Source organism: Podarcis liolepis (genome assembly GCF_965112155.1).
Source record: "Podarcis liolepis genome assembly, chromosome: 2".
Classification (NCBI taxonomy): domain Eukaryota; kingdom Metazoa; phylum Chordata; class Lepidosauria; order Squamata; family Lacertidae; genus Podarcis; species Podarcis liolepis.
Genome location: NC_139555.1, coordinates 15,780,876 through 15,803,226, shown reverse-complemented (window position 1 = coordinate 15,803,226; position 22,351 = coordinate 15,780,876). Strand labels below are relative to the sequence as shown.

At 47.0% G+C, this 22,351-nt stretch overlaps 2 protein-coding genes across 3 annotated transcripts in view; one reads left to right on the top strand and one right to left on the bottom strand.

Annotated features, from left to right (window-relative positions):
• Positions 1 to 22,351, bottom strand: part of LOC310700574 (aquaporin-6-like) — a 273,203-nt gene that overhangs the window by 235,047 nt on the left and 15,805 nt on the right. The window lies entirely within an intron of this gene.
• On the top strand, positions 10,015 to 21,935 carry LOC310700592 (aquaporin-5-like). The gene is made up of 4 exons (XM_083490511.1): positions 10,015 to 10,774; positions 14,943 to 15,107; positions 17,485 to 17,565; positions 20,779 to 21,935. Exons 1-4 carry the CDS (start codon positions 10,412 to 10,414, stop codon positions 20,974 to 20,976), a joined length of 807 nt encoding a protein of 268 aa, XP_083346637.1. The 5' UTR covers positions 10,015 to 10,411; the 3' UTR covers positions 20,977 to 21,935.

The window sequence follows — 22,351 nt, the reverse complement described above, 5'->3', positions numbered from 1 at the left end:
GGGAGTCCCTCCTTCTCCACTCCCTCCTTCCTTGTCCCAATTAACCTCCATCTCCAGGGCTCGGTGATGGGAGAGAGCACATGGGAGGAATCACCAGGGGCTGCCCTGTGACATCATCAGGGTCTACCAGCCATCGCGTCACCAGAGGCTGCCCCTAGCCATCAGGTTTCAGCCTTGAAATCTCGGGGTCTGAGATGCCCCTGACCTGAAGACCCCAATGCATTCCCACCTTGCCTAGTAGCCAGAACAATGGGAAGATTGAACTAGTGTGGTAAAATCTCTCAATTTGCCCAAATGGCTGGACAACCCATGAACCACAGGGTAGAAAGTGGTGACCAATGGCCAAGCATCATTTATCTAGACACCCCCAGCTGTGTTAGTGACTGGGAAGGGTTGTTTAAGATGGCTTTGAGTGCCTAGAAGTGGTGCATGCTCTAGTTATCTCCTGCTTGGACTACTGCAATGCGCTCTACGTGGGGCTACCTTTGAAGGTGACCCAGAAACTATAACTAATCCAGAATGTGGCAGCTAGACTGGTGACTGGGAGCGACTGCCAGGACCATATAACATCGGTCCTGAAAGACCTACATTGGTTCCCAGTACGTTTCTGAGCACAATTCAAAGTGTTGGTGCTGACTTTTAAAGCCCTAAGTGGCCTCGGCCCAGTATATCTGAAGGAGCATCTCCACCTCCATTGTTCAGCCTGGACACCGAGGTCCAGCTCCAAGGGCCTTCTGGTGGTTCCCTCACTGCAAGAAGTGAGGTTACAGGGAACCAGGCAGAGGGCCTTCTCAGTAGTGGTGCCCGCCCTGTGGAACGCCCTCCCATCAGATCTCAAGGAAATAAGCAACTATCTGACTTTTAGAAGACATCTGAAGGCAGCCCTGTTTAGGGAAGTTTTTAATGTTTGATGTTTTATCATGTTTTTAATATTCTGTTGGGAGCCGTCCAGAGTGGCTGGGGAAACCCAGCCCGATGGGCGGGGTATAAATATTATTATTATTATTATTAGGAATAGGATTTGGTGAAGGTGGGAGCAGCCTGTATGTGATGCTGTATCCTTAATATTCTTTTTCTGCACCTACATTCATATGCAGGCAACACTGTACAGTGGTGCCTCGCAAGACGAAAATAATCCGTTCTGCGAGTCTCTTCGTCTAGCGTTTTTTTCGTCTTGCGAAGCAACCCTATTAGTGGCTTAGCGGATTAGCGCTATTAGCGGTTTAGCGGCTTAGCAGCTATTAAAGGCTTAGCGGCTTAGCGGCTTAAAGGCTATTAGCAGCTTAGCGACTTAGAAAAAGGGGGGGAAAGCGGAAAAAAATCGCAACACTCGCAAGACGTTTTCGTCTTGCGAAGCAAGCCCATAGGGAAATTCGTCTTGCGAAGCAGCTCAAAAACAGAAAACCCTTTCGTCTAGCGGGTTTTCCGTCTTGCAAGGCATTCGTCTTGCGGGGCACCACTGTACAACCTAGAGGGAAAAGAGGCCTCCATGACCTTCTGAAGTGAGAATGCCATGTGCCATCTAACTGGGGCAAGTAAGGGACTGAATAATACACAGCAGAAGCTGGTTATATAACCAGCAGGCTTTGCAATGTTCTGCATAGATAGAGAAGGAAGTTCCAGATACATTTCATACAGGACAAAGGAACAACAAAAGACCAGTAAAAGGAGCCGTGCTTCGCTGTTGCATCCTGTCCTTCTAGGGAAGCTACCCCAAAGCGGGTTTAGGATCAAGATGACTATCACCGCCTGGGCTAGGACTCTCTGTCAGGGTCTTGCTTTGCTTTCCAACATGTGTTCTGGGCTCTCCAACATGTGTTCTAGTCACTCTGCCAGTCCACAGGTTGACTGAGTGCTCCACAATGAGGAAAATGCTACAGGCAACTTGTCCACCGCTGCTTATCTTCCCTTGCAATCATTGGTGTGCAGTCAGTGGCCTATGGTTACTAGACTAGTTCCCTAAATGTCCCCCTGGCGTTTCCTTCCCAGAGCCCAGGAAGCTTCTGGGAGGCAGGTGTGATTCTCGGACGGGGTCCAAGAGCCCTCCTGCCACCTTCCAAAGCCCACCCAGTTTTGGGAAGAAGGTAGGAAGGCCCCAACATCCTATTAGAGGTCTGGTACCTCCTTCCCAAAGCGCAGGTAGCTTCTGCACAGTTTAGGGAGGCTACAACTACAACTCCCATCTTCCCTGGTCATTGGCGACGGTTGCTGCAGCTGCTGGGACTTGTTATCCAGCAACATCTGGAGGGCCAGATGTTCCCCATTCCTGCATCACACAAAATCAGAAATGGATAGGAAGAGTAAGGAACAGCACGGTTTGCCTGTCCACCTAACTTAACACAAACCTGAGAAGGCAGCTGGGAAATGCAACAATCAGCCAGTTTCGAGCAATCCAATATTCGTTGCACAAAGATCCTGATGTAGCTCATCATGATGACATGTCCGAAACCAACGGAACAAGTTAGACATGAGTTGTTACAGACCCGCTGTTTTCAGCTGGATTCAGCCACCTTAATCTGGATTGGAGCTCTTAGCAGAGAAGTCTCCCTGGGAGTGCACCATTGACCAATATCTTGTCCTTCAGATCAGCCTCCATAGGTTGGAGGAAAAGAGGGACACTTGGAGGGTCTGGCATTGGTGTTTCCTGACGACCAGAGCAAGGACTATTGTGCTAACCTAAAGCCAAGAATGACGGCTGCACAATATGAAATGCAGCTCAACAGTTGCATGGGTGGAAGTAGGTTGGGCAACTGGAAATATCAGGGCTACAGCAATCTGTTGAGCAACCTCCTATGAGAACCTGTGCTTTCCTCCTGCACCATTTATTGTGCAGGCCATTCGGCTTAGTACACTGCTAAGGGACTTCATAAACTAGCGCTACATTGAAATCCACTCGTGATGGTATCTAACTCCAGTTAAATTAGCAAAAATGTATAAAACTAAGGAAAGCAAGTGCTGGAAATGTAAAACAACAGAAGGGACATTTTTTCACATGTGGTGGGATTGTAAAATTATAAAGGAATATTGGGAAATGATTTATGATGAAATGAAGAAGATGTTTAAAAGAACCTTTGTTTAAAAACCAGAAACTTTCCTATTAGGTCTCACAGGAGTGGATTTACCAAGATCACAAAAGAACTTTGTATGCAACTATGGCTGCATGGACATTATTAGCCCAACTTTGGAAAGAAGAAGACGTCCCAGCAAAAGAAGATTGTCAACTTAAATTAATGGAATATGCTGAAATGGCAAAACTGACAATGAAACTAAGAGGAAGAGATGACAACGAGTTTAAGGGAAAATGGAAGATGTTTATTGCATATATACAGAAGCATTGTAGACAGGTTAATGCATTAGCAGGGTTTTACAAATACTTGTAATTTGATTATGAATGGATAGTAGGTTATACAAATGGATTGCAAATTTAACAAAGGACATGCAGTATGTTGATTAATAATGGAACCAAGGAAGGGACTGGGGGAAGTCAATTTGTTTTGTTTTGTTTTGATTTGATTTTGTGTTGTTGTTGTTGTTGTTGGAAAATTACCAGTAATAAAATGTTATCAAAAAGAAAGAGAAAGAAACCCACGCATGAAATTGAAAGCACTCATGCACGGACAAAGGTGCACAAATGCACTCATGGAAACAGCCACCCACGTAGACACGAATGCCCATGTGGTCACAGCGATGTTGAGGAATATTGGGTGGTTGTTGAATCCATCTCCCATAGTTGATTCAGGGGCAGCATTGCTTAGACAACTTGATCCAAGTCCTGGGTGGGCGGAGGTTGCTCTGATAACCTCACCATGTAGTAGTTGTTGTTGATGGTGATGATCATTGAGCTTTGAAGCCAAGATGTGGTCTATCTGGTTCTTCATATATATATATATCCTTTGCGTGGCCCTCCTGCACTCTTTTTAACCTCGGCACTCTAATGACTACTTTGCTTTCTGCAGGCAACGAGGGGAATAAGAGCCCTAAGGGGAGAAAAATATAATGAATCACTGTAATTATTACTTAATCCATTGGCTCCTCTAATGGTTTTCGTGACTGATAATTAGTCAAAGCAGAGCCCCGCGTAATTGCCACGTAACCACTAAACAAATGGCAAAATGGGAAAAGCTGTCTGGCAGCTCCCCAAGAGACACAGGGAACGGTAAGTTGGGGCGCACAGAGAATTATTGCACGGCTGTAATTATATGACCCATCTGATTTCGGTGTGTTATTACAACACAATGCAGAAGTTTCAGGGCAATTAATTGTTTCCAGCTCCCTTTCCCCCCATTTCTGCCAAGGCTGAATCTCACCTTATTCTTGTTTGTTTTGGTTTTTTAAGAGATAGAATTACAAAATAGCAATTCCTTCCCATTATAACTTAGTTCCTCTGCAAGATCTTGCCTTGGCTAGCTTCATTTGGACAGGAGCCAAATGCAATTTGTTCTCCCGTGGTATGTTTATTATCGGGACCTGCATACAACGTGCTGCAGAATCTAAGTGATATATGAATGCAATTAAGCTCAGATTGGCTGGAGATTTATTTATTTGTCATATTTTTAAACCTCCCTTCTGCTGAGGTTCGCAGGGCGGGCTACAAATCATAATAAAAAACACTGAATGAAACATCCATCACGAAAGCATAGGAATGCAATTATCTTACAACCAGCAATGGCAGAGGATGAAATCCCATAGGAGTGGGAAGCGCGAATGCTCTTATGAACCTCCAAAGTCCTGACGGAACAAATATGTCTTCAGTAAACGATGAAGAGAACATATTTCCAGTGGGATGGAGTCTCCAAGCAGAGAGCCACAACAAGAAGGCCCTGCCATGATGAGGCTCAGGTGGCCTCGGTGGCCCGGAGTGCCTTCCATCAGCTTCGGTTGGTGGCCCAGCTACACCCCTATCTGGGCAGGGATAGCCTAACCACTGTTGTCTATGCCCTGGTAACCTCAAGGTTAGATTACTGCAATGCGTTATACGTAGGGCTGCCTCTGAAGACAGTTTGGAAACTTCAGCTAGTGCAGAATTCAACGGCCAGCTTGCTCACAGGAGCAAGGCTGTTGAACATATTGCACCGATCCTGGTCCGCCTGCACTGGCTACCAATTAGTTTCTGAGCCCAATTCAAAGTGCTGGTTTTGACCTATAAAGCCTTAAATGGCTCAGGACCGCAATATCTCAAGGACCACCTCTTTGCATATGAACACACCCAGACCCTGAGATCATCTTCTGAGGCCCTTCTTCAAGTGCCTCCTCCTCAAGAGGTCCAGAGGGAGGCAACACAAGAACGGGGCCTTCTCTGCAGTGGCTCCCCGTCTGTGGAATGCTCTCCCCAGGGAAGTTTGCCTGGCTCCTTCATTATACAGTGGTACCTCAGGTTACATACGCTTCAGGTTACAGGCTCCGCTAACCCAGAAATAGTACCTCAGGTTAAGAACTTTGCTTCAGGATAAGAACAGAAATTTTACAGCAGCGGCGCAGTGGCAGCGGGAGGCCCCATTAGCTAAAGTGGTGCTTCAGGTTAAGAACAGTTTCAGGTTAAGAACAGACCTCCAGAACAAATTAAGTTCTTAACCCGAGGTACCACTGTACACCTTTAGATGCCAGGCAAAAATGTTGCTTTTTAACCAGGCCTTTGGTTGATCTGATCCTTTGCCCTTTTAAAATGTGGGGTTTTTGTGTTTTATTGGGTTGTTGTTTTTATTTTTATTTTGCGGTTTTATATCTTGATTTTATTCCGTGAAACGCCCTGAGATCCCTGGGTATAGGACGGTATATAAATTCAACGAAGAAGAAGAAGATGTCACTGGGGTTTAGGCTGCAATTATGGTCTTTCCCCAGTGGATCTCAGATTACGTCTGGCGGATACAAGAAAGAACTGCTCCTTTAAGTACTCAAGTGTTTTATGCACCACAATGAGCACCTTAAATGCCACATTGTCCATTATCACACCTAGTTCTGCGGCTCAACCATCTGACGGCAACATTTCGCACCCAACTGTCTTCAAAGGCAGCCTCATGTAGAACACGCTGTAGCAGTCTAAATGGGAAGTCACCAGTGCACGTATTATTGTAGCAAGACTACCCTGGTCCAGGAAAGGCAGCGGCTGGCAGTGGCGTAGCGTGGGTTGTCAGCACCCGGGGCAATGCAAGTAATTTGCGCCCCCTAACCCGCGGATTTGCGCTCCCTAACCCGTGGATTTGCACCCCCTAACCCGTGGATTTGCGCCCCCTAACCCTAACCCCCAGATGTTGCGCCCGGTGCGGCCGGCCCCCCCTGCACCCCCCACGCTACGCCACTGGTGGCTGGTGAACCTAACTCCTTATTCCACTCATCTCGAAGATCCTGAACACCCACTTTACGATATTCCAATAAATATTTATAAAGAAGAACAGATCTGCCGTTCTTTAAATATCCAATTATTCCCTCTAGCAATCTAGGAGATACTGAAGCACTCAGAGCTGACCATCCATAAATAGACACCCAAAGGCTGTAAATTTGAAGATATTGTCATTCACCACTTGTGGATTGGTAGTTTCTTAACAGCGATATTGAAAATGGCAAAAAAATAAAATTAAAATAAAATACTCCATCTAATCCTATTAACTGGTCTGATGCATAAATTCCACTTTGAGTCCGTTTCTCAAACAGATTTTCTTCTCTGTCTTCAAATCTGGGTTACCCCATAGACTTAATTCAGCATGAACACATAGGTCAAAATATAACTGACGAAGCAATATAATCAGTGCCTTTCCAGCTGCTAAAAGTGCAGGGGAAATACTCCTTTCTTTTTATATACATAGGTTCTAGCGCCATCCATCCATAAAGTGATGTACATCATTTCTGTGATCACCCATGCAGAGGTCTTTGCAGGGGGAAAAGCTTACCAATCACTTGTATGAGCAAAAACATATTCCTTATGGTATAAGGAATATAACCCTGAAGGCTTTCACTGATGCTACTGGGCCCAGACACTTTGCTTTCAACAATAATAATAAAAAGAAAGTATATAGACCTATGAGAAAGTTTGGGGGTAAAATGTGCAAAATCTAAGTGATTTCTGTGAAATGAGAGTGAGTGTGATGTAATCACCTTGTGAATTTTTCCTGATACTGACAGCAACACCATCAGTGTGTGTGTGCGTGTGTAAAATAAATATTTTTGTGATCTCCACAGGCTTGACTAGCAGGACATAGCTGGCTTGCCATGGTAAACATGTTGTTGGGGGTGCCTGTCTCTCTAATTTTGTATTATGCCCCGTACCCCATGGCAGCCATTTTGTGTTATGCCCTCCCTCAAAATTCCAAATGTGTCCACTGGTCTAAAAGGTTGGTAACCCAGGTATGAACTAAGATTGGGAAAATTTAATCCTCATTTCGATACGGAGAGCTGCATTTTTAAAGAGTAAAAAATGAGGTGGAGAAGTCCCTCAAATACACTTCTGAAATACCGTGTTAAATTTTTGAAAATATACTTGGGGAATATATAAAAGAATACCATGAGCACATAAATTTTCGATGGCAAGATATTCGTATTGTGTAGTAACCATACTCCAAATACTAAGCCTAAATAACAGCTACCTTACTAAACTGAGAAATATCTCTGTCATCAAACTGTTTAAATTCAGTTTGATCATTCGAGGAACTTAATCATCTCTGGGAACCAAAATACCCATGCTTTTGTTGGCTACTTGTGGCAAACTCTCTCCATACTAAACCTTGACATTTTTCTTCCTCTTCACTCTGACATGGCTGCTTTTACCTTTTGCACCCGCAAGGACCTTGAGGTCGCTCCATTTGTGCCTTTCACAATGCGAAACGCATTTCGCCAGGGCGTTCCCACAGAGGGACTTTATGGACGTGATTTGTTGCTTTCTCTAAAACAGCACGCAAGGGCCTGGTGCCAAAAGCAGAGCTGAATTCTGTGCCAAAGGCTTAAGGCTGCAAGTAAGGGGGAGAAATGATGGGAGTTCATACCATTATTTGTGGTATGAAGAAAATGGGTGGAGGAATGTTTTTCTCCCTTTCTAGTAATACTAGAATTCGTGAGCATCCAGGGAAGCTGGGCATTGGGAGGTTCAGGCCAGACAAAAGTGCTTCTTTGTGCAGCGCAAAGTTACTCCCTTTCCAGATATTGGGAAGTTAATAAAAGTAAAGGTAAAGGGACCCCTGACCATTAGGTCCATTCGTGTCCGACTCATCTCGCTTTACTGGCACTCATCTCGCTTTATTGGCCGAGGGAGCCGGCGTACAGCTTCTGGGTCATGGGCCAGCAGGACTAAGCTGCTTCTGGGGAACCAGAGCAGCGCGTGAAAATGCCGTTTAACTTCCCGCTGGAGCGGTACCTATTTATCTACTTGCACTCTGACGTGCTTTCGAACTGCTAGGTTGGCAGGAGCAGGGACCGAGCAACGGGAGCTCACCCCCTCGCGGGGATTTGAACCGCCGACCTTCTGATCGGCAAGCCCTAGGCTCAGTGGTTTAACCCACAGCGCCAACCACGTCCCTCAGACAGTTACACATGGGATTTTGCTATTATAACCCTGTAGCATTCCTGCTCACCTGCGGGAGCCCTCCAAGCACCCAGATCTACACACTAGACTTCCTTTCACACAGCTGCCAAATGCATGGTGACTGAGGTGGGAGCTAGCAAGCGCATTATGGGGCAACATGGCAACTGAAGATGAGGCAGGTGGCAGAAGTCCCCGCCCAGAGGTGTAGCAACAAAACTGCTAGCATACCCCTCAACTGTCCTGCTTTGAGCAGGACATCCCGGAATTACACAAGCCTGATTGGAACCTGGGATGGCCCCTTTTGATTCCCATGAGAACATGACCCCAAAAGACACCCATTTTCGGGGGTTGTGCTCTCTCTCCTGAGTCACCTGGCTGCCACAAGAGTGGAGCCCCCCAAAATGTGCATCCCAATTTTCCTCTGCAGGATTTTGGAGGGTCTGTTATACTAGAACATGGGTAGGCAAAATAAGGCCCAGGGGCCAGATCCGGCCCAATTGCCTTCTTAGTCCAGCCCGTCGACGGTCTGGGAATCAGCGTGCTTTTACATGAGTAGAATGTAGAATGTTTTTTGTGGGGCCTGCCTGGTGCTTTTACAATAGCAGAATGTGTGCTTTTCTTTAAAATGCATCTCTGGGTTTTTTGTGGGGCATAGGAATTCATTCTTTTTTCTTTTCTTTTTTCAAAATATAGTCTGGCCCCCCCACAAGGTCTGAGGGACAGTAGACCGGCCCCCTGCTGAAAAGGTTTGCTGACCCCTGTACTAGAAGGATTCCTTCTGATTTTATCAAGGACTCCTAACAAAGACTTAAAACTGTGGGGGGAACAGGAACCTTGGGAATCTATCTGAAAAAGAAACGTAAAACAGGCAAACAAAATCAATCTGGATGCAGAGTATATACCCAGCCAGATGGACCGGGCATCATAATAATAACAATAATAATAGTCATGCAAAATTCAGCAGTCCTTGCACAATTATTTCCAGACTCTTGGAGTGCTCACAGACTGTTGCTATTTTCAGGTGGGTTTCAACCTAGCAAATTTGAGTTGTGCAATTATAATGGATTGGAGCTCTTGCGCAACAAACCCACTCCCCTCCCTGTTTGCTGGAAGAAAAGTAAGGGAGAAAAGCACTGGAATGAGCACATAATGTCTGCTTGGTCCAATGCCATCTAACTTCCCCCATAAACCCATCAGGAAGAATGCTTGAAAAACAACAAGAAACAGGTTGCTTGGAAGCGACCTTGAATATGCTTTATGAAGTATGCCCATCTTGTGACCCAACAAGCAGAACACATTCATTCATTCATACAGCCTGCTAGCTGTGTGCACTGTGGCCTGGCAGGTTCTTGGCAATGCCACTGTTGTGTGTGTGTGTATGTGTGTGTGTGTGTTGTGTGGTGTGTGTGTGTGTGTGTGTGTGTGTGTGTGTGTGTGTTTTACCGACTCTGATGGCAGGCAGCAAAATCAACACTAATGTCCCTGGCATGCAGCCATTCGAAACTGGCGGGCAGCATTTAACTTGGTGGACCACAGGCTGGGCAGGTCTGCGTTATGCAAAGGGACCGAGAGGATACAAATCGAAATCGAAGGACACTTTGCGGGAGTTTTCTTTGGAAGATTTCAGGAGGATCCTTCTCTGCATGCAACCGAAAGTCAAGCAGGGTCATAAATCACCAAGCAACAAAATGGCACAGCTGAGTATTACTAATAAGGAAGGTCAGGGTTTCAGAGGCAGGAGATGGGCGCTTTCCCAGGAACCGCATCTCCCGTTCCCAGTCCCACCCTATTTTTCATCCTTTCCCTAGATATATATTCCGCCCATCCTTCCTCTGGCAGAAGGAAAGATCGTGGCAATCCCTTTCTGCACCGTGGCTTGACTTCCCCATCGCCGCTTCTGCCATGAAGAATGAAGCTTGCTCGCTGGCCTTTTTCAGAGCCGTCTTTGCCGAGTTCTTGGCCACCATGATATTTGTGCTTGTCGGGGTGGGCTCGGCCTTGAATTGGCCGTCGGCACTCCCACAGATGGTGCAGATTTCCTTGGCCTTTGGCTTGGCCATCGCCACCCTTGTCCAGTCCGTGGGCCATGTCAGCGGAGCTCACATCAACCCAGCGGTGACAGTGGCCCTCCTCGTGGCACAAAAGATTTCAGTGGTACGATCGGTGGCCTACGTTGTGGCTCAGATGTTGGGAGCGATAGCTGGGGCAGGGGTGATCCACCAGCTCACTCCAGCCGATATCCGAGGGACCCTGGCCGTCAATGCGGTAAGTGCTGCTGACACATGTATTCCTATTGTCCTGGCTGAGGGAAATGACAAGGGGTCAGTCCTACTAAATTTCATGGGTCTTAATACCAGGTGAGCATACGCAGGATTGAACCACCTAATGCAGGGTTAGAGAACCTGAGGCCCTACCAGTGTTGCTGAACTACAACTTCCATCACCATAGTTCATGGGTAGGCAAACTAAGGCCTGGGGGCTGGATCCGGCCCAATCGCCTTCTCAATCCTGCCCGTGGACAGTCCGGGAATCAGTGTGTTTTTACATGAGTAGAAAGTGTCCTTTTATTTAAAATGCATCTGTGGGTTATTTGCGGGGCATAGGAATTTGCTCTTTTTTTCTTTTCTTTTTTCAAAATATAGTCCGCTACCCCCCCCCCAAAGTCTGAGGGACAGTGGACCAGCCTCCTTGTTGAAAAAGTTTGCTGACCTCTGCCATAGATTATATACCCTCCAATATTTTGGCGATGAAAATAGGGACATCCTATTCCATAGTATTATTATTATTATTACCACCCCACCCATCTGAAGATGTTAAGCTTCTTCTTTTTTCCCCAAAATCTCAGAAAAGAAAAGAAATGTTTTTGAGTTATTTTTAAGGGATTTGCCAAAATCAAAACTTCTACCGGTTTTCACCCAAAGACTGTTTCTGACTGCCATGTTCTGGTTACGGCTGGGAAATTCCAGACATATCGCAGCCCTACTCTAGGTGGCTTTCAACATATATGAAAACATTATAAAGCATTAAGAAAACTTCCCTATACAGGGCTGCCTCCTGAAAGTTGTATAGTTAATTATCTCCTTGGTTTGGGGGTCGCATAACTCTTGGGCCTCCAACATTTCTCTGATGAAAATAGAGACGTCCTAAGGAAAATTGGGACATTCCAGGATCAAATCAGAAACTGCGACAGCTTCTGTAAATCCGGGACTGTCCCTGGAAAATAGGGACACTTGCAGGGTCTGTGACTATTGACCATGTTGGCTGGGGCTAATGGAAGTTGGAGTCCAAAAACATCTGGAAAGCCATATATTCCCCATCCCTAATGCTACCTGGAGGGAACATGTTATGCCCTCCCCTGGCTGGAAGAACATCATATCGTCGGGCACACCATGGCCAAGTTCCGTTCTACAAACCCGTTGGCATTATAGCCAATTTATAGTCCTGTGAGTGTGGAGACTTCAAAATCCATCAGGGTTCATGATGAGTGCTGGAGATTACCTCTATTGTCCTTCTCAGTGGTGGCTCACTGCCACTTATTATCAGCAATTAGAGGATTTTGTGCAGTAGCAAAAGCTTGTTGGCACAGGATCCTGTCTTAATTTAAAAATTATTAATACTTTATGTTGTTTTCTACCATTTTAATATAATTCTTCTATATTTCCCACTGTTTTTTTATTTAAAAAATTACATTGTTTTTAATTCTACAGTTAATATTGTACTTAATACATTGTTTTGTGTTTTATGTGCTTTGTTTTCTTCCTGCCTTCTTTACACACAACAACTACTACAACAACAACACATATACAGTCATACCTTGGAAGTCAAACGGAATCTGTTCCGGAAGTCCGTTCAACTTCCAAAACATTCAGAAACCAAAGCACGACTTCCGATTGGCTGCAGGAAGCTCCTGCAGCCAATCAGAAGCCGTGGAAAACCCGTGTCGGACGTTCAGGTTCCAAAAGAACGTTAGAAAACCAGAGCACTCACTTCCGGGTTTCAATCGCTCGGGAGCCAATTTGTTCAGGAGCCAAGGCGTTTGAGATCCAAGGTACGACTGTATTGCCAGGCCTTAGGGGTGTCTACAACTTACATTGAACAAGTGTGCAGTCTGTGTGTCTGTGTACACAATAGCTGGACTGCACAAATGCACAAGTGTACAAGTGTACATTGTTTTAGACAAGCACTTGTGCAGGTGTAGAGTACGATGAACCTTTGTCCATCGTAACGTGTGAACAACCCTCTTGCCTAAAGCCACTAGGGTTAGGCTGGAGAGGAGATAGCTGGGGCGCTGCCAAAAAAGCCTGAGCTTCGATTGCAGAAGGTTTTTGGCAGCTATACAAAGGGATGTGGAGTTCAGCCAAGGGATTGTGCTTGTCCTCAGCTACAATCAGAGCAGCGCAAGTTGCTTCTGGTTATTTCAGTGGCCCGGCGAATCTAGATCATTTACAGGCTCTCCAGCAGAGTGCTATGAAAACTTTGTCACACCGGCATGGTCTTGATTCCAACTACAGTGGTACCTCGGGTTAAGAACTTAATTCGTTCTGGAGGTCCATTCTTAACCTGAAACTGTTCTTAACCTGAGACACCACTTTGGCTAATGGGGCCTCCCACTGCCGCCACCGCGCGATTTCTGTTCTCATCCTGAAGCAAAATTCTAAACCCGAGGTACTATTTGTGGGTTACCGGAGTCTGTAACCTGAAGCATCTATAACCCGAGGTACCGCTGTACAATTCTCTTTGGATCTTTAGGTAGGTACAATATCACCATCCCAAGGAACTGCATTCCCTTGTTTGACAAAGTGGGAAGGGATCTTCTCTGGCAATGGCAGCCATAAATCCAGAATCAGAATGGAACATCACAGAAGTGACCAGTGGGTTTTATTGTGGACATCTTCTGCGATGTATTCTCAATGCAATAATAGTACATTAGTGGTGTATTTTTCAAAAGAACACAGCAAAGCAAAAACAGTATACTTATAGGGTTGTTGTAATGCATACAGTTTAAAACAAAGGGCAAATCACCTTAAAGATGCTAAAGGGGTATCTCCACACCCCACCATCGTTCAGCCCGGACACTGAGGTCCAGCTCCGAGGGCCTTCTGGCAGTTCCCTCACTGTGAGAAGTGAGGTTACAGGGAACCAGGCAGAGGGCCTTCTCGGTAGTGGCACCTGTCCTGTGGATGTCAAGGAAATAAAAAACTACAGTGGACGCTCGGGTTGCAAACGTGATCTGTGTGGGAGACACGTTCGCAACCCACTGTGTTCACAACCCACAGCGCACGTGAGGGTTCGATTCGGCGCTTCTACTCATGCGCAAAGCGTGATTTAGCGCTTCTGCGCATGTGCGACCGCCAAAACCCAGAAGTAACTCATTCTGGTACTTCCGGGTTTCAGTGCGTCTGTAACCCCCCAAAAAACGCAACCTGAAGATTCTGTAACCCGAGGTATGACTGTATCTGGTTGTTAGAAGACATCTGAAGGCAACCTTGTATCGGATGTCAAGGAAATAAACAACTATCTGATTTTTAGAAGACATCTGAAGGCAACCTTGTATCAGGAAGTTTTAAAGGTTTTATTATATGTGCTGGAAGCCACCCAGAGTGGCAGGGGAAACCCAGCCAGATGGGCAGGGTATAAATAATAAAATTATTATTATTGAGACATAACGAAACCACCAGAAACCACCTTTTTTATCTCTAAAGTGCCCAAATTCTGTGCAACCGGGACAGGGGGTCTTTGTCCTCCATTGAATCCAGCCACCCTAGAGCAGGGGTGGGAGCAACCTGCTGTTCTCCTGATGTTGGCACATTCCAGTTCCCAACAGCACCAGCCGACACGGCCAACGGTCAGGAGAGTGATGGGGGTCTGTAGTCCAGCAACCCCTGAGAGGAGCATAGAGGGTTCTCCATCCCAGGCCCTAGAGAACCAGCACTGGGTGCTTCTGTGATGATGAAGCTGGCCGGCAGGTTAGCAAGTGTAGAAGCTTCTAAGCCGACTTGTTATCTCCAGATACTCCTATTTCCTTTAGAAGTTAGTTGCTGGCAGGGCTCCAGCGAACACCAGCACAACTTAATTACTAGACTCTTGATTTCTCCTTTGGTGCTGATCCTGCTGGAAAAGCACACATTTGGGCCTGGGAGGGCTTCCGAGACGATCAGACGGATGGGCACATAATTAGCTGCGTCATTCAGCAGGGCAGCCCGTCCATGCTAAGCCGGCAAGTCGGTGTTTTATGGCCCGACCAACCCTTGGAATTGTCAGCTGTTCCTGGAAATCAACCCCATGGGGGCCACCTAACTTTTGTTCACTAAACGCTGCCGCCTGGGGGAGAGGGATGGTAATTGTGTCTGCTGTCTCTCTCTGCCTTTGCCAAGGCTCAAAGGCTGCCTCTTTCCGTGCCGCCTCCTCCTTCACAATTTCCCTAATTTTTGCAGCTGCACAACAACACAGGAGCAGGACAGGCAGTGGCAGTAGAGCTGATTCTGACCTTCCTGCTGGTCCTCTGCGTCTTCGCCTCGACGGACAGCCGCAGAACTGATGCTCTGGGCTCCCCGGCGTTATCTATCGGACTGTCAGTCACGGTCGGCCATTTCCTAGGGGTGAGTGTTGTTATCTCAGCTGGGCAAAGCAATGGTACAGGGTGTGTTCCTCAGATGAGATGGCTCCACAGTTCTCCTTACAGGGTCCTTGCTGCAAGATCACATTCACCCGGTGCTATACCAGCTGCACTGGCTCCCGGTGGAGTACAGGATCAGGTTTAAGGTGCTGGTTTTAACCTTTAAAGCCGTATACGGCCTAGGACCCTCCTACCTACGGGACCGCCTCTCCTGGTATGTCCCACAGAGGAACTTACGATCTTCAAACAAAAACATTTTGGAGGTCCAAGGCCACAGAGAGGTTAGGCTGGCCTCAACCAGAGCCAGGGCTTTTTCGGCTGTGGCTCCGATCTGGTGGAAAGCTCTGCCACAAGAGACTAGGGCCCTGAGGGACTTGACATCTTTCCGCAGGGCCTGCAAGACAGAGCTGTTCCACCAAGCCTTTGGCCAAGGCACAGCCTGACTCCCTCCTTTGGCAATCTTTACAGAACTCTAGCCCAATGGTTGCCATCAATTTGATTTGAATTAATTTTTATAATGAAATGATTTTAGAATGTTGTATTATTTTATTGTTAGCCGCCCTGAGCCTGGCTTCAGCTGGGGAGGGCGGGATATAAATAAAAATTTATTATTATTATTTATTTATTATTATTATTATTTACCATTGCATTCCAGCAGGGGGTGCTATGGCAATTGGGGTGGGGGGGTGGGGGAAGGCAGTGTTGGGATACTGCCAGGAAGAGGGGGGCATCAGGCAGGCCCCCAGCTGGCTCCAGCCCCCCGGCCGGCAGCCAATCTCCCTTGGAACAGCATCAATCAGCGACATGAGCCTCAGATTCGTTTAGACACCCGTGCACGCTCGAGTGTGTAAATCTTCTCACAGCAGAAGAGGCAGACAGAGAAATGTGTAAGCATAATGTGCAGCATTTTATTCAGCATAGTTCAGGAACAGAGGAAAACATGTCTGCTTCCCTTCGTCTCCAGCAAAACAGCAGTAACACGAAAGCTATATACAAACGGAAGTTCCCAGCAAGTGCTGGAAGTAAACAGGCATGTGACACACCAGTCATGCCTGCTCCTTTTAAGGTGGAATGGAACTACCGTATTGTTCGCTCTATAAGACGCACCAGACCACAAGACGCACCTAGTTTTTGGAGGAGGAAAACAAGAAAAAAAAATATTCTGAATCTCAGAAGCCAGAACAGCAAGAGGGATCGCTGCTCAGTGAAAGCAGCAATCCCTCTTGCTGTTCTGGCTTCTGGGATAGCTGCGCAGCCTGCATTCGCTCCATAAGACATTTCCCCTTACTTTTTAGGAGGGAAAAAGTGAGTCTCATAGAGCAAAAAATACGGTATATCCTAACAGACAGGTCCCTGGTGCTCCTATTAGCCAGTAATAAGTGTATGGAGGAACTATGTGTGTAGAACCAGTGGCCTGGTTCCTTCGTATAAAAACTATCCAGCATTTTGCCAGTGAAACGGTCAAGGAGGCCGTTTCTGCACATGCTGTAGAGGGAAGTGAGGAGAAGATGGGGCCAGTCAACCTGGGAAGGTAGCCCATCTAGGAGAAGCAAAACGCTGGTCCTAAACCTCCACTGCCTTGAGGGACATCTTCAGGGGAAGAAAAGACTAAGGGGTAAACTCAACACACATCTGGAGTGGAGTCCCTAAGACGGTTGGATGGCGTCTTGCACGTCTCTTCAACTCCTGCCTCCAAGCTGGGGTCAAACATATTGCTCTGCTTTCCTTTGGATCACATCTGTGAGGCCGAGAAAGCAGTATTATTGTCTGGGCAGCCCAGGACCTCCATACCCACGGCCCAGGCTTGTGCCCCAGGGAAGTCGTGTCAGTGATACTATTGCAGCGGTTTGAATTCACCTCTGGAGGCGCACTCCATTGTCTCTGTGGGTGCCCATAATGACAATTACTGTTGTTATATTTGATTTTTGTACCTGCCCTTCACCCAGTGGAAGCTGGTCCGTTGGGGTGAATGGGGCATTGCCCCACCAACCTCTGTCTGCCCCTAACCAGCCCCCCATCTGCCTGCTTTCCAAGTTTCATCTAGGGCCAGGGGTGGCGCTAGCTGTCATATTCTTCCTCCTTTGTCTTGCCATCATAGAACTCAGCAGGGAGGAGGATGGGAGCAAAGCCAGCATCAGTTGGCTCTGCCTGTCATTGGCTCTCTGGCGCCACCTACAGTTGACCTCCCTGCTGTTTTCCCTGCCAGTCCCAATGGGCACCAGATTGCCACTTACCTTCAATGCTAGGCCCCAGGGCGAGTTACTTACAAAAACATTGCAATAAAATATGGAAAGGTGTTAGGACCTTTTGCCCTACCCATCGTTACACGATGACATTTCCCCATCATTATTACCTTCCAGATCTATTTCACGGGCTGCTCGATGAATCCTGCACGGTCTTTTGGCCCCGCTGTCATAATGGCAAACTTCCAAGATCACTGGGTAAGTTCTTCCTTCCAGTTGCCACCTGAGACTTCAAAATCAGGCTTGTGATGGGCCCTGATATTGCTAGGAGATGAAGGACACAAGTAGACATTCCCACCTTCCCCCACATTTTCCGACGTTTCTCTGATGAAAATAGGGACGTCCTATTCCATAAACATAATAATTTTATTATTTATACCCTGCCCATCTGATTAGGTTGCCACAGTCACTCTGGGTGGCTTCCAACATATATAAAAACATAACAAAACATTAAACACTAACCCCCCCCCAAAAAAACTTCCCAACACAGGGCTGCCTTCAGATGTCTTCTAAAGTTACTTATCTCTTTGGCTCGGGGGTCACATAACCCTCCAAGTGTCCCTATTTCACGATCTTTCTTAGGATGTCCCTATTTTCATTGAAGAAATATTGGAGGGTATGGAGTTATGCGAGCCCCGAGCCAAGGAGATAAGCAACTATACAACCTTTAGAAGACATTTGAAGTCAGTCTTTTTTAGGAGATTTTTAAAAAATGCTTAATACTTTATTATGTTTTAATATATGTTGGAAGGACGCGGGTGGCGCTGTGGTCTAAACCACTGAGCTTGCTAATCGGAAGGTCGGCAATTCGAATCCCCATGACGGGGTGAGCTCCCGTTGCTCGGTCCCTGCTCCTGCCAACCTAGCAGTTCGAAAGCACACCAAAAAAGTGCAAGTAGGTAACACTCCGGCAGGAAGGTAAACGGTGTTTCCATGCGCTGCTCTGGTTCACCAGATGAGGCTCAGTCATGCTGGCCACATGACCCGGAAGCTGTACGCCGGCTCCCTCGGCCAATAAAGCGAGATGAGCGCCGCAACCCCGAGTCGTCTGCAGCTGGACCTAATGGTCAGGGGTACCTTTACCTTTACCTTAATATATGTTGGAAACTGCCCAGAGTGGCTGAGACAACCCAGTCACAGATGGCCAGAATATAAATGATGATGGTGGTGATTGACTACGTCTCTATTTTCATCAGAGAAACATTGGGGGGTATGCCATATCATCCAACATTTCTCCAAAGAAAATAGGAACATCCTACCGTACCCTTCAACATTTCTCTGATGAAAATAGGGACATCCTGAGGAAAAGAGGGACATTCCGGGATCCAATCAGAAACCAGGGCAGCTTCTGTAAATCCACAACTGTCCCTGGGAAATAGGGGCACTTGGAGGGTCTGATTTTCTACCACCCTCATCCTCGATTAGCAGCAGATTTCCAGGGTGTTAGAAAACGGGCATAGAAAGGGCAAGATCCTGTCTTCCAGGCCCTGGCACATGGATGAATGGCCGGTGCATTAATTAGATGTATACAAACAAGACTCCATTCTTGTCGGGCTCTGTCTTAATTAAAATCAGTTGTTTATGAAATACGGGTGTGGAAATTGATAGATGAGCTATGGGCCTTATCTTAGGGCCCCTGTTTAGACAATCTGTTATCCTGAGATAATCATTCCTCCGTTTGCTTCAGCCTTTAATTTGCTTACATGCTCAAGTGATAAATTAGATGCTGGAGTAATGTGAAAGGAAGTCAGCCAACTCTAGCAAGATCAGGGACTCGACGCGGCTCACCTTTCTTTCAGCCCAGAATAAGGAACAGAAGAATCTTGGGTCACTGGAGTTCCTTAATGGGTAAACAACAGTTGCCAGAATTCTGGGAATTGTAGTTTACCCCTAACAGAGCTGCACGTTGCATTACCCTTAACAAACTGCATTTCCCATGATTCCTTGGAGGAAGTAACATGCTTTAAATTATGGTGCGCGCCTAGGATTTTTCTTCCACTATGCTTTTTCACAAAAGGGTGTTAGGCTCAGAGTTGTTTTGAGAGTCTCCTGTAATTATACAGAATTGGAACAAATAGTACTGTTGTGCCCCGAGAATTGCATTATAGGGATCACAGAGACATTTCAAGGCTTAACTCCTCCCTATGGGTAAAATACTTGCAGTGTTTATGCGGCAGTGGCACAATCAGGATCGGCCAATTGTCTATTATCTCTGGGAGCAGCTCCAGTTGATAATGTTGATGTGTGATGTCAGGAGCTGACGTTGGCCATAGGTAACAGGAATGGTGAGCACAAAACATAAGAGAATTTCAGAGTATAGCTACATCGTGCATGGATCCATAACCCTTTCCTTTGAGCACCTCGAGACAGTCCCAAAGCCATTTGACTCTGCTCTGGCCAACTGCTATGTCCCAATGGGATGGGCTTTAGCAAGACTGCACTTGGCAGCAGAACATGGTTGGCATATCTTGGCTCCTTGCCCCATTATGCATTCTGAGCAGAGGATGGAAATAATAATAATAATAATAATAATAATAATAATAATAATAATAGTTTATTATTTGCACCCCCCCATCTGGCTGGGTTTCCCCAGCCACTCTGGGCGGCTTCCACAGAGACCAAAAATACACTAAAATGTCACACATTAAAAACTTCCCTGAACAGGGCTGCCTTAAGATGTCTTCTGAATGTCAGGTAGTTGTTTATCGCTTTGACATCTGATGGGAGGGCGTTCCACAGGGCGGGAGCCACTACCGAGAAGGCCCTCTGCCTGGTTCCCTGTAGCTTTGCTTCTCGCAATGAGGGAACCGCCAGAAGGCCCTCGGCGCTGGACCTCAGCATCTGGGCTGAAGCCAATGTAGGTCTTTCAAGACCGGTGTTATGTGGTCTCGGCGGCTGCCCCCAGTCACCAGTCAGGCTGCTGCATTCTGGATTAGTTGTAGTTTCTGGGTCACCTTCAAAGGTAGCCCCACATAGAGCACATTGCAGTAGTCCAAGTGGGAGATAACTAAAGCATGCACCACTCTGGAGAGATAGTTCGCGGGCAGGTACGGTCTCAGCCTGCGTACCAGATGGAGCTGGTAGACATCTGCCCTGGACACAGAATTGACCTGTGCCTCCATGGACAGCTGTGAGTCCAAAATGACTCCCAGGCTGTGCACCTGGTCCTTCAGGGGCACAGTTACCCCATTCAGGACCAGAGAGTCCTCCACACCTGCCCTCCCCCTGTCCCCCCAAAACAGTACTTCTGTCTTGTCAAGGTCCTTTCCAACTCTATGATGGTGTGGTATACCTCAATAGCACCCCTACTGGCCGAGAAGGGGGGAAACAGCTCTGTAGCTGCTCCAATTGGGAATGATTCCATTGAGGAGTGACTCACCAAAAACCTATGTTTTGTTTGCACTTCTTCAGATCTTTTGGGTGGGACCTCTGGCGGGCGGCATTGTGGCCTCTCTGATCTACAACATCATCCTCGCTCCTGACACAAGAAGTCTATCCGAGAGGCTTGATGTTCTGAAAGGGACCTACCAACCTGAAGATGACTGGGTGGAGAAGAATGATCAGAAGTACTCAACGGAACTGGTGGATCGAAGGATCATAGAATCATAGAACGGTCGAGCTGGAAGGGACTCTGACGGTTATCCAGCCGAAACCCACTGTCAAACAGCGTTTACTGTCAGAAAGTTCTTCCTGTTTAGTCAGAATCTCCTTTCTTGTAACTCTCCAATCTCCTTTCATCCAGGCTAAATGAACCCAGCTCCTTCAACCGTTCCTCATCAGGCTTGCTTTCCAGACCCCTGATCATCTTGGTCGCCTTCCTCTGCACACATTCCAGCTTGTCAATATGCTTCTTAAATTGTGGTGCCCAGAACTGGACACAGGTGTGGTCTGACCAAGGCAGAACAGAGAGAGATGCGGGTGGCGCTGTGGGTTAAACCACAGAGCCTATGGCTTGCCGATCAGAAGGTTGGCGGTTTGAATCCCCGTGACAGGGTGAGCTCCCGTTGCTCGGTCCCTGCTCCTGCCAACCTAGCAGTTCGAAAGCACGTCAAAAGTGCAAGTAGATAAATAGGTACCGCTCTGGCGGCAAGGTAAATGGCGTTTCCGTGCGCTGCTCTGGTTCGCCAGAAGCGGCTTAGTCATGCTGGCCACATGACCCGGAAGCTGTATGCCGGCTCCCTTGGCCAATAAAGCGAGATGAGCGCCACAACCCCAGAGTCGGTCACGACTGGACCTAATAGTCAGGGGTCCCTTTACCTTTACTTTTATTAACTTCCCAAGATCTGGAAAGGGAGTAACTTTGCACTGCGCAAAGAAGCACTTTTGTCTGGCCTGAACCTCCCAATGTCCAGCTTCCCTGGATGACCACGAATTCTAGTGTTACTAGAGAGGGAGAAAAACATTCCTCCACCCATTTTCTTCATACCACAAATAATGGTTGAACTCCCATCATTTCTCCCCCTTACTTGTCTTTTCTCTAAACTAAAAAGTTTTAAGGTGGAAGGGAGTAGGTTAAGAAGGGGCTACTCTGCACCACTCCTCCAGGCTGATAAAACACCAAACAAAAACAGTACTCACACCGTCCCTTACAGACCAGCTCCCACCCCTGCCCTCATTCTGGATTTTTCCTACCATCTCCCTAGGGCAGGGGTCAGCAACCGTTTTCAGCCATGGGCTGTTCCACTGTCCCTCAGACCATGTGGTGGGCCGGACTATATTTTGAAGGGGGGGAAATGAACGAATTCCTATGCCCCACAAATGACCCAGAGATGCATTTTAAATAAAAGGACGCATTCTACTCATGTAAAAACATGCTGATTCCTGGACCATCCGTGGGCCAGATTGAGAAGGCAATTGGGCCGCATCCGGCCCATGGGCCTTAGGTTGCCTACCCCTGCTCTAGGGTGTTGCATTGGCATCCTTCTGTTTACTGAGTGGGTGCCTTTGTTTAATAGCCTTCCATGTGCCTGGAGCATGGGAAGTC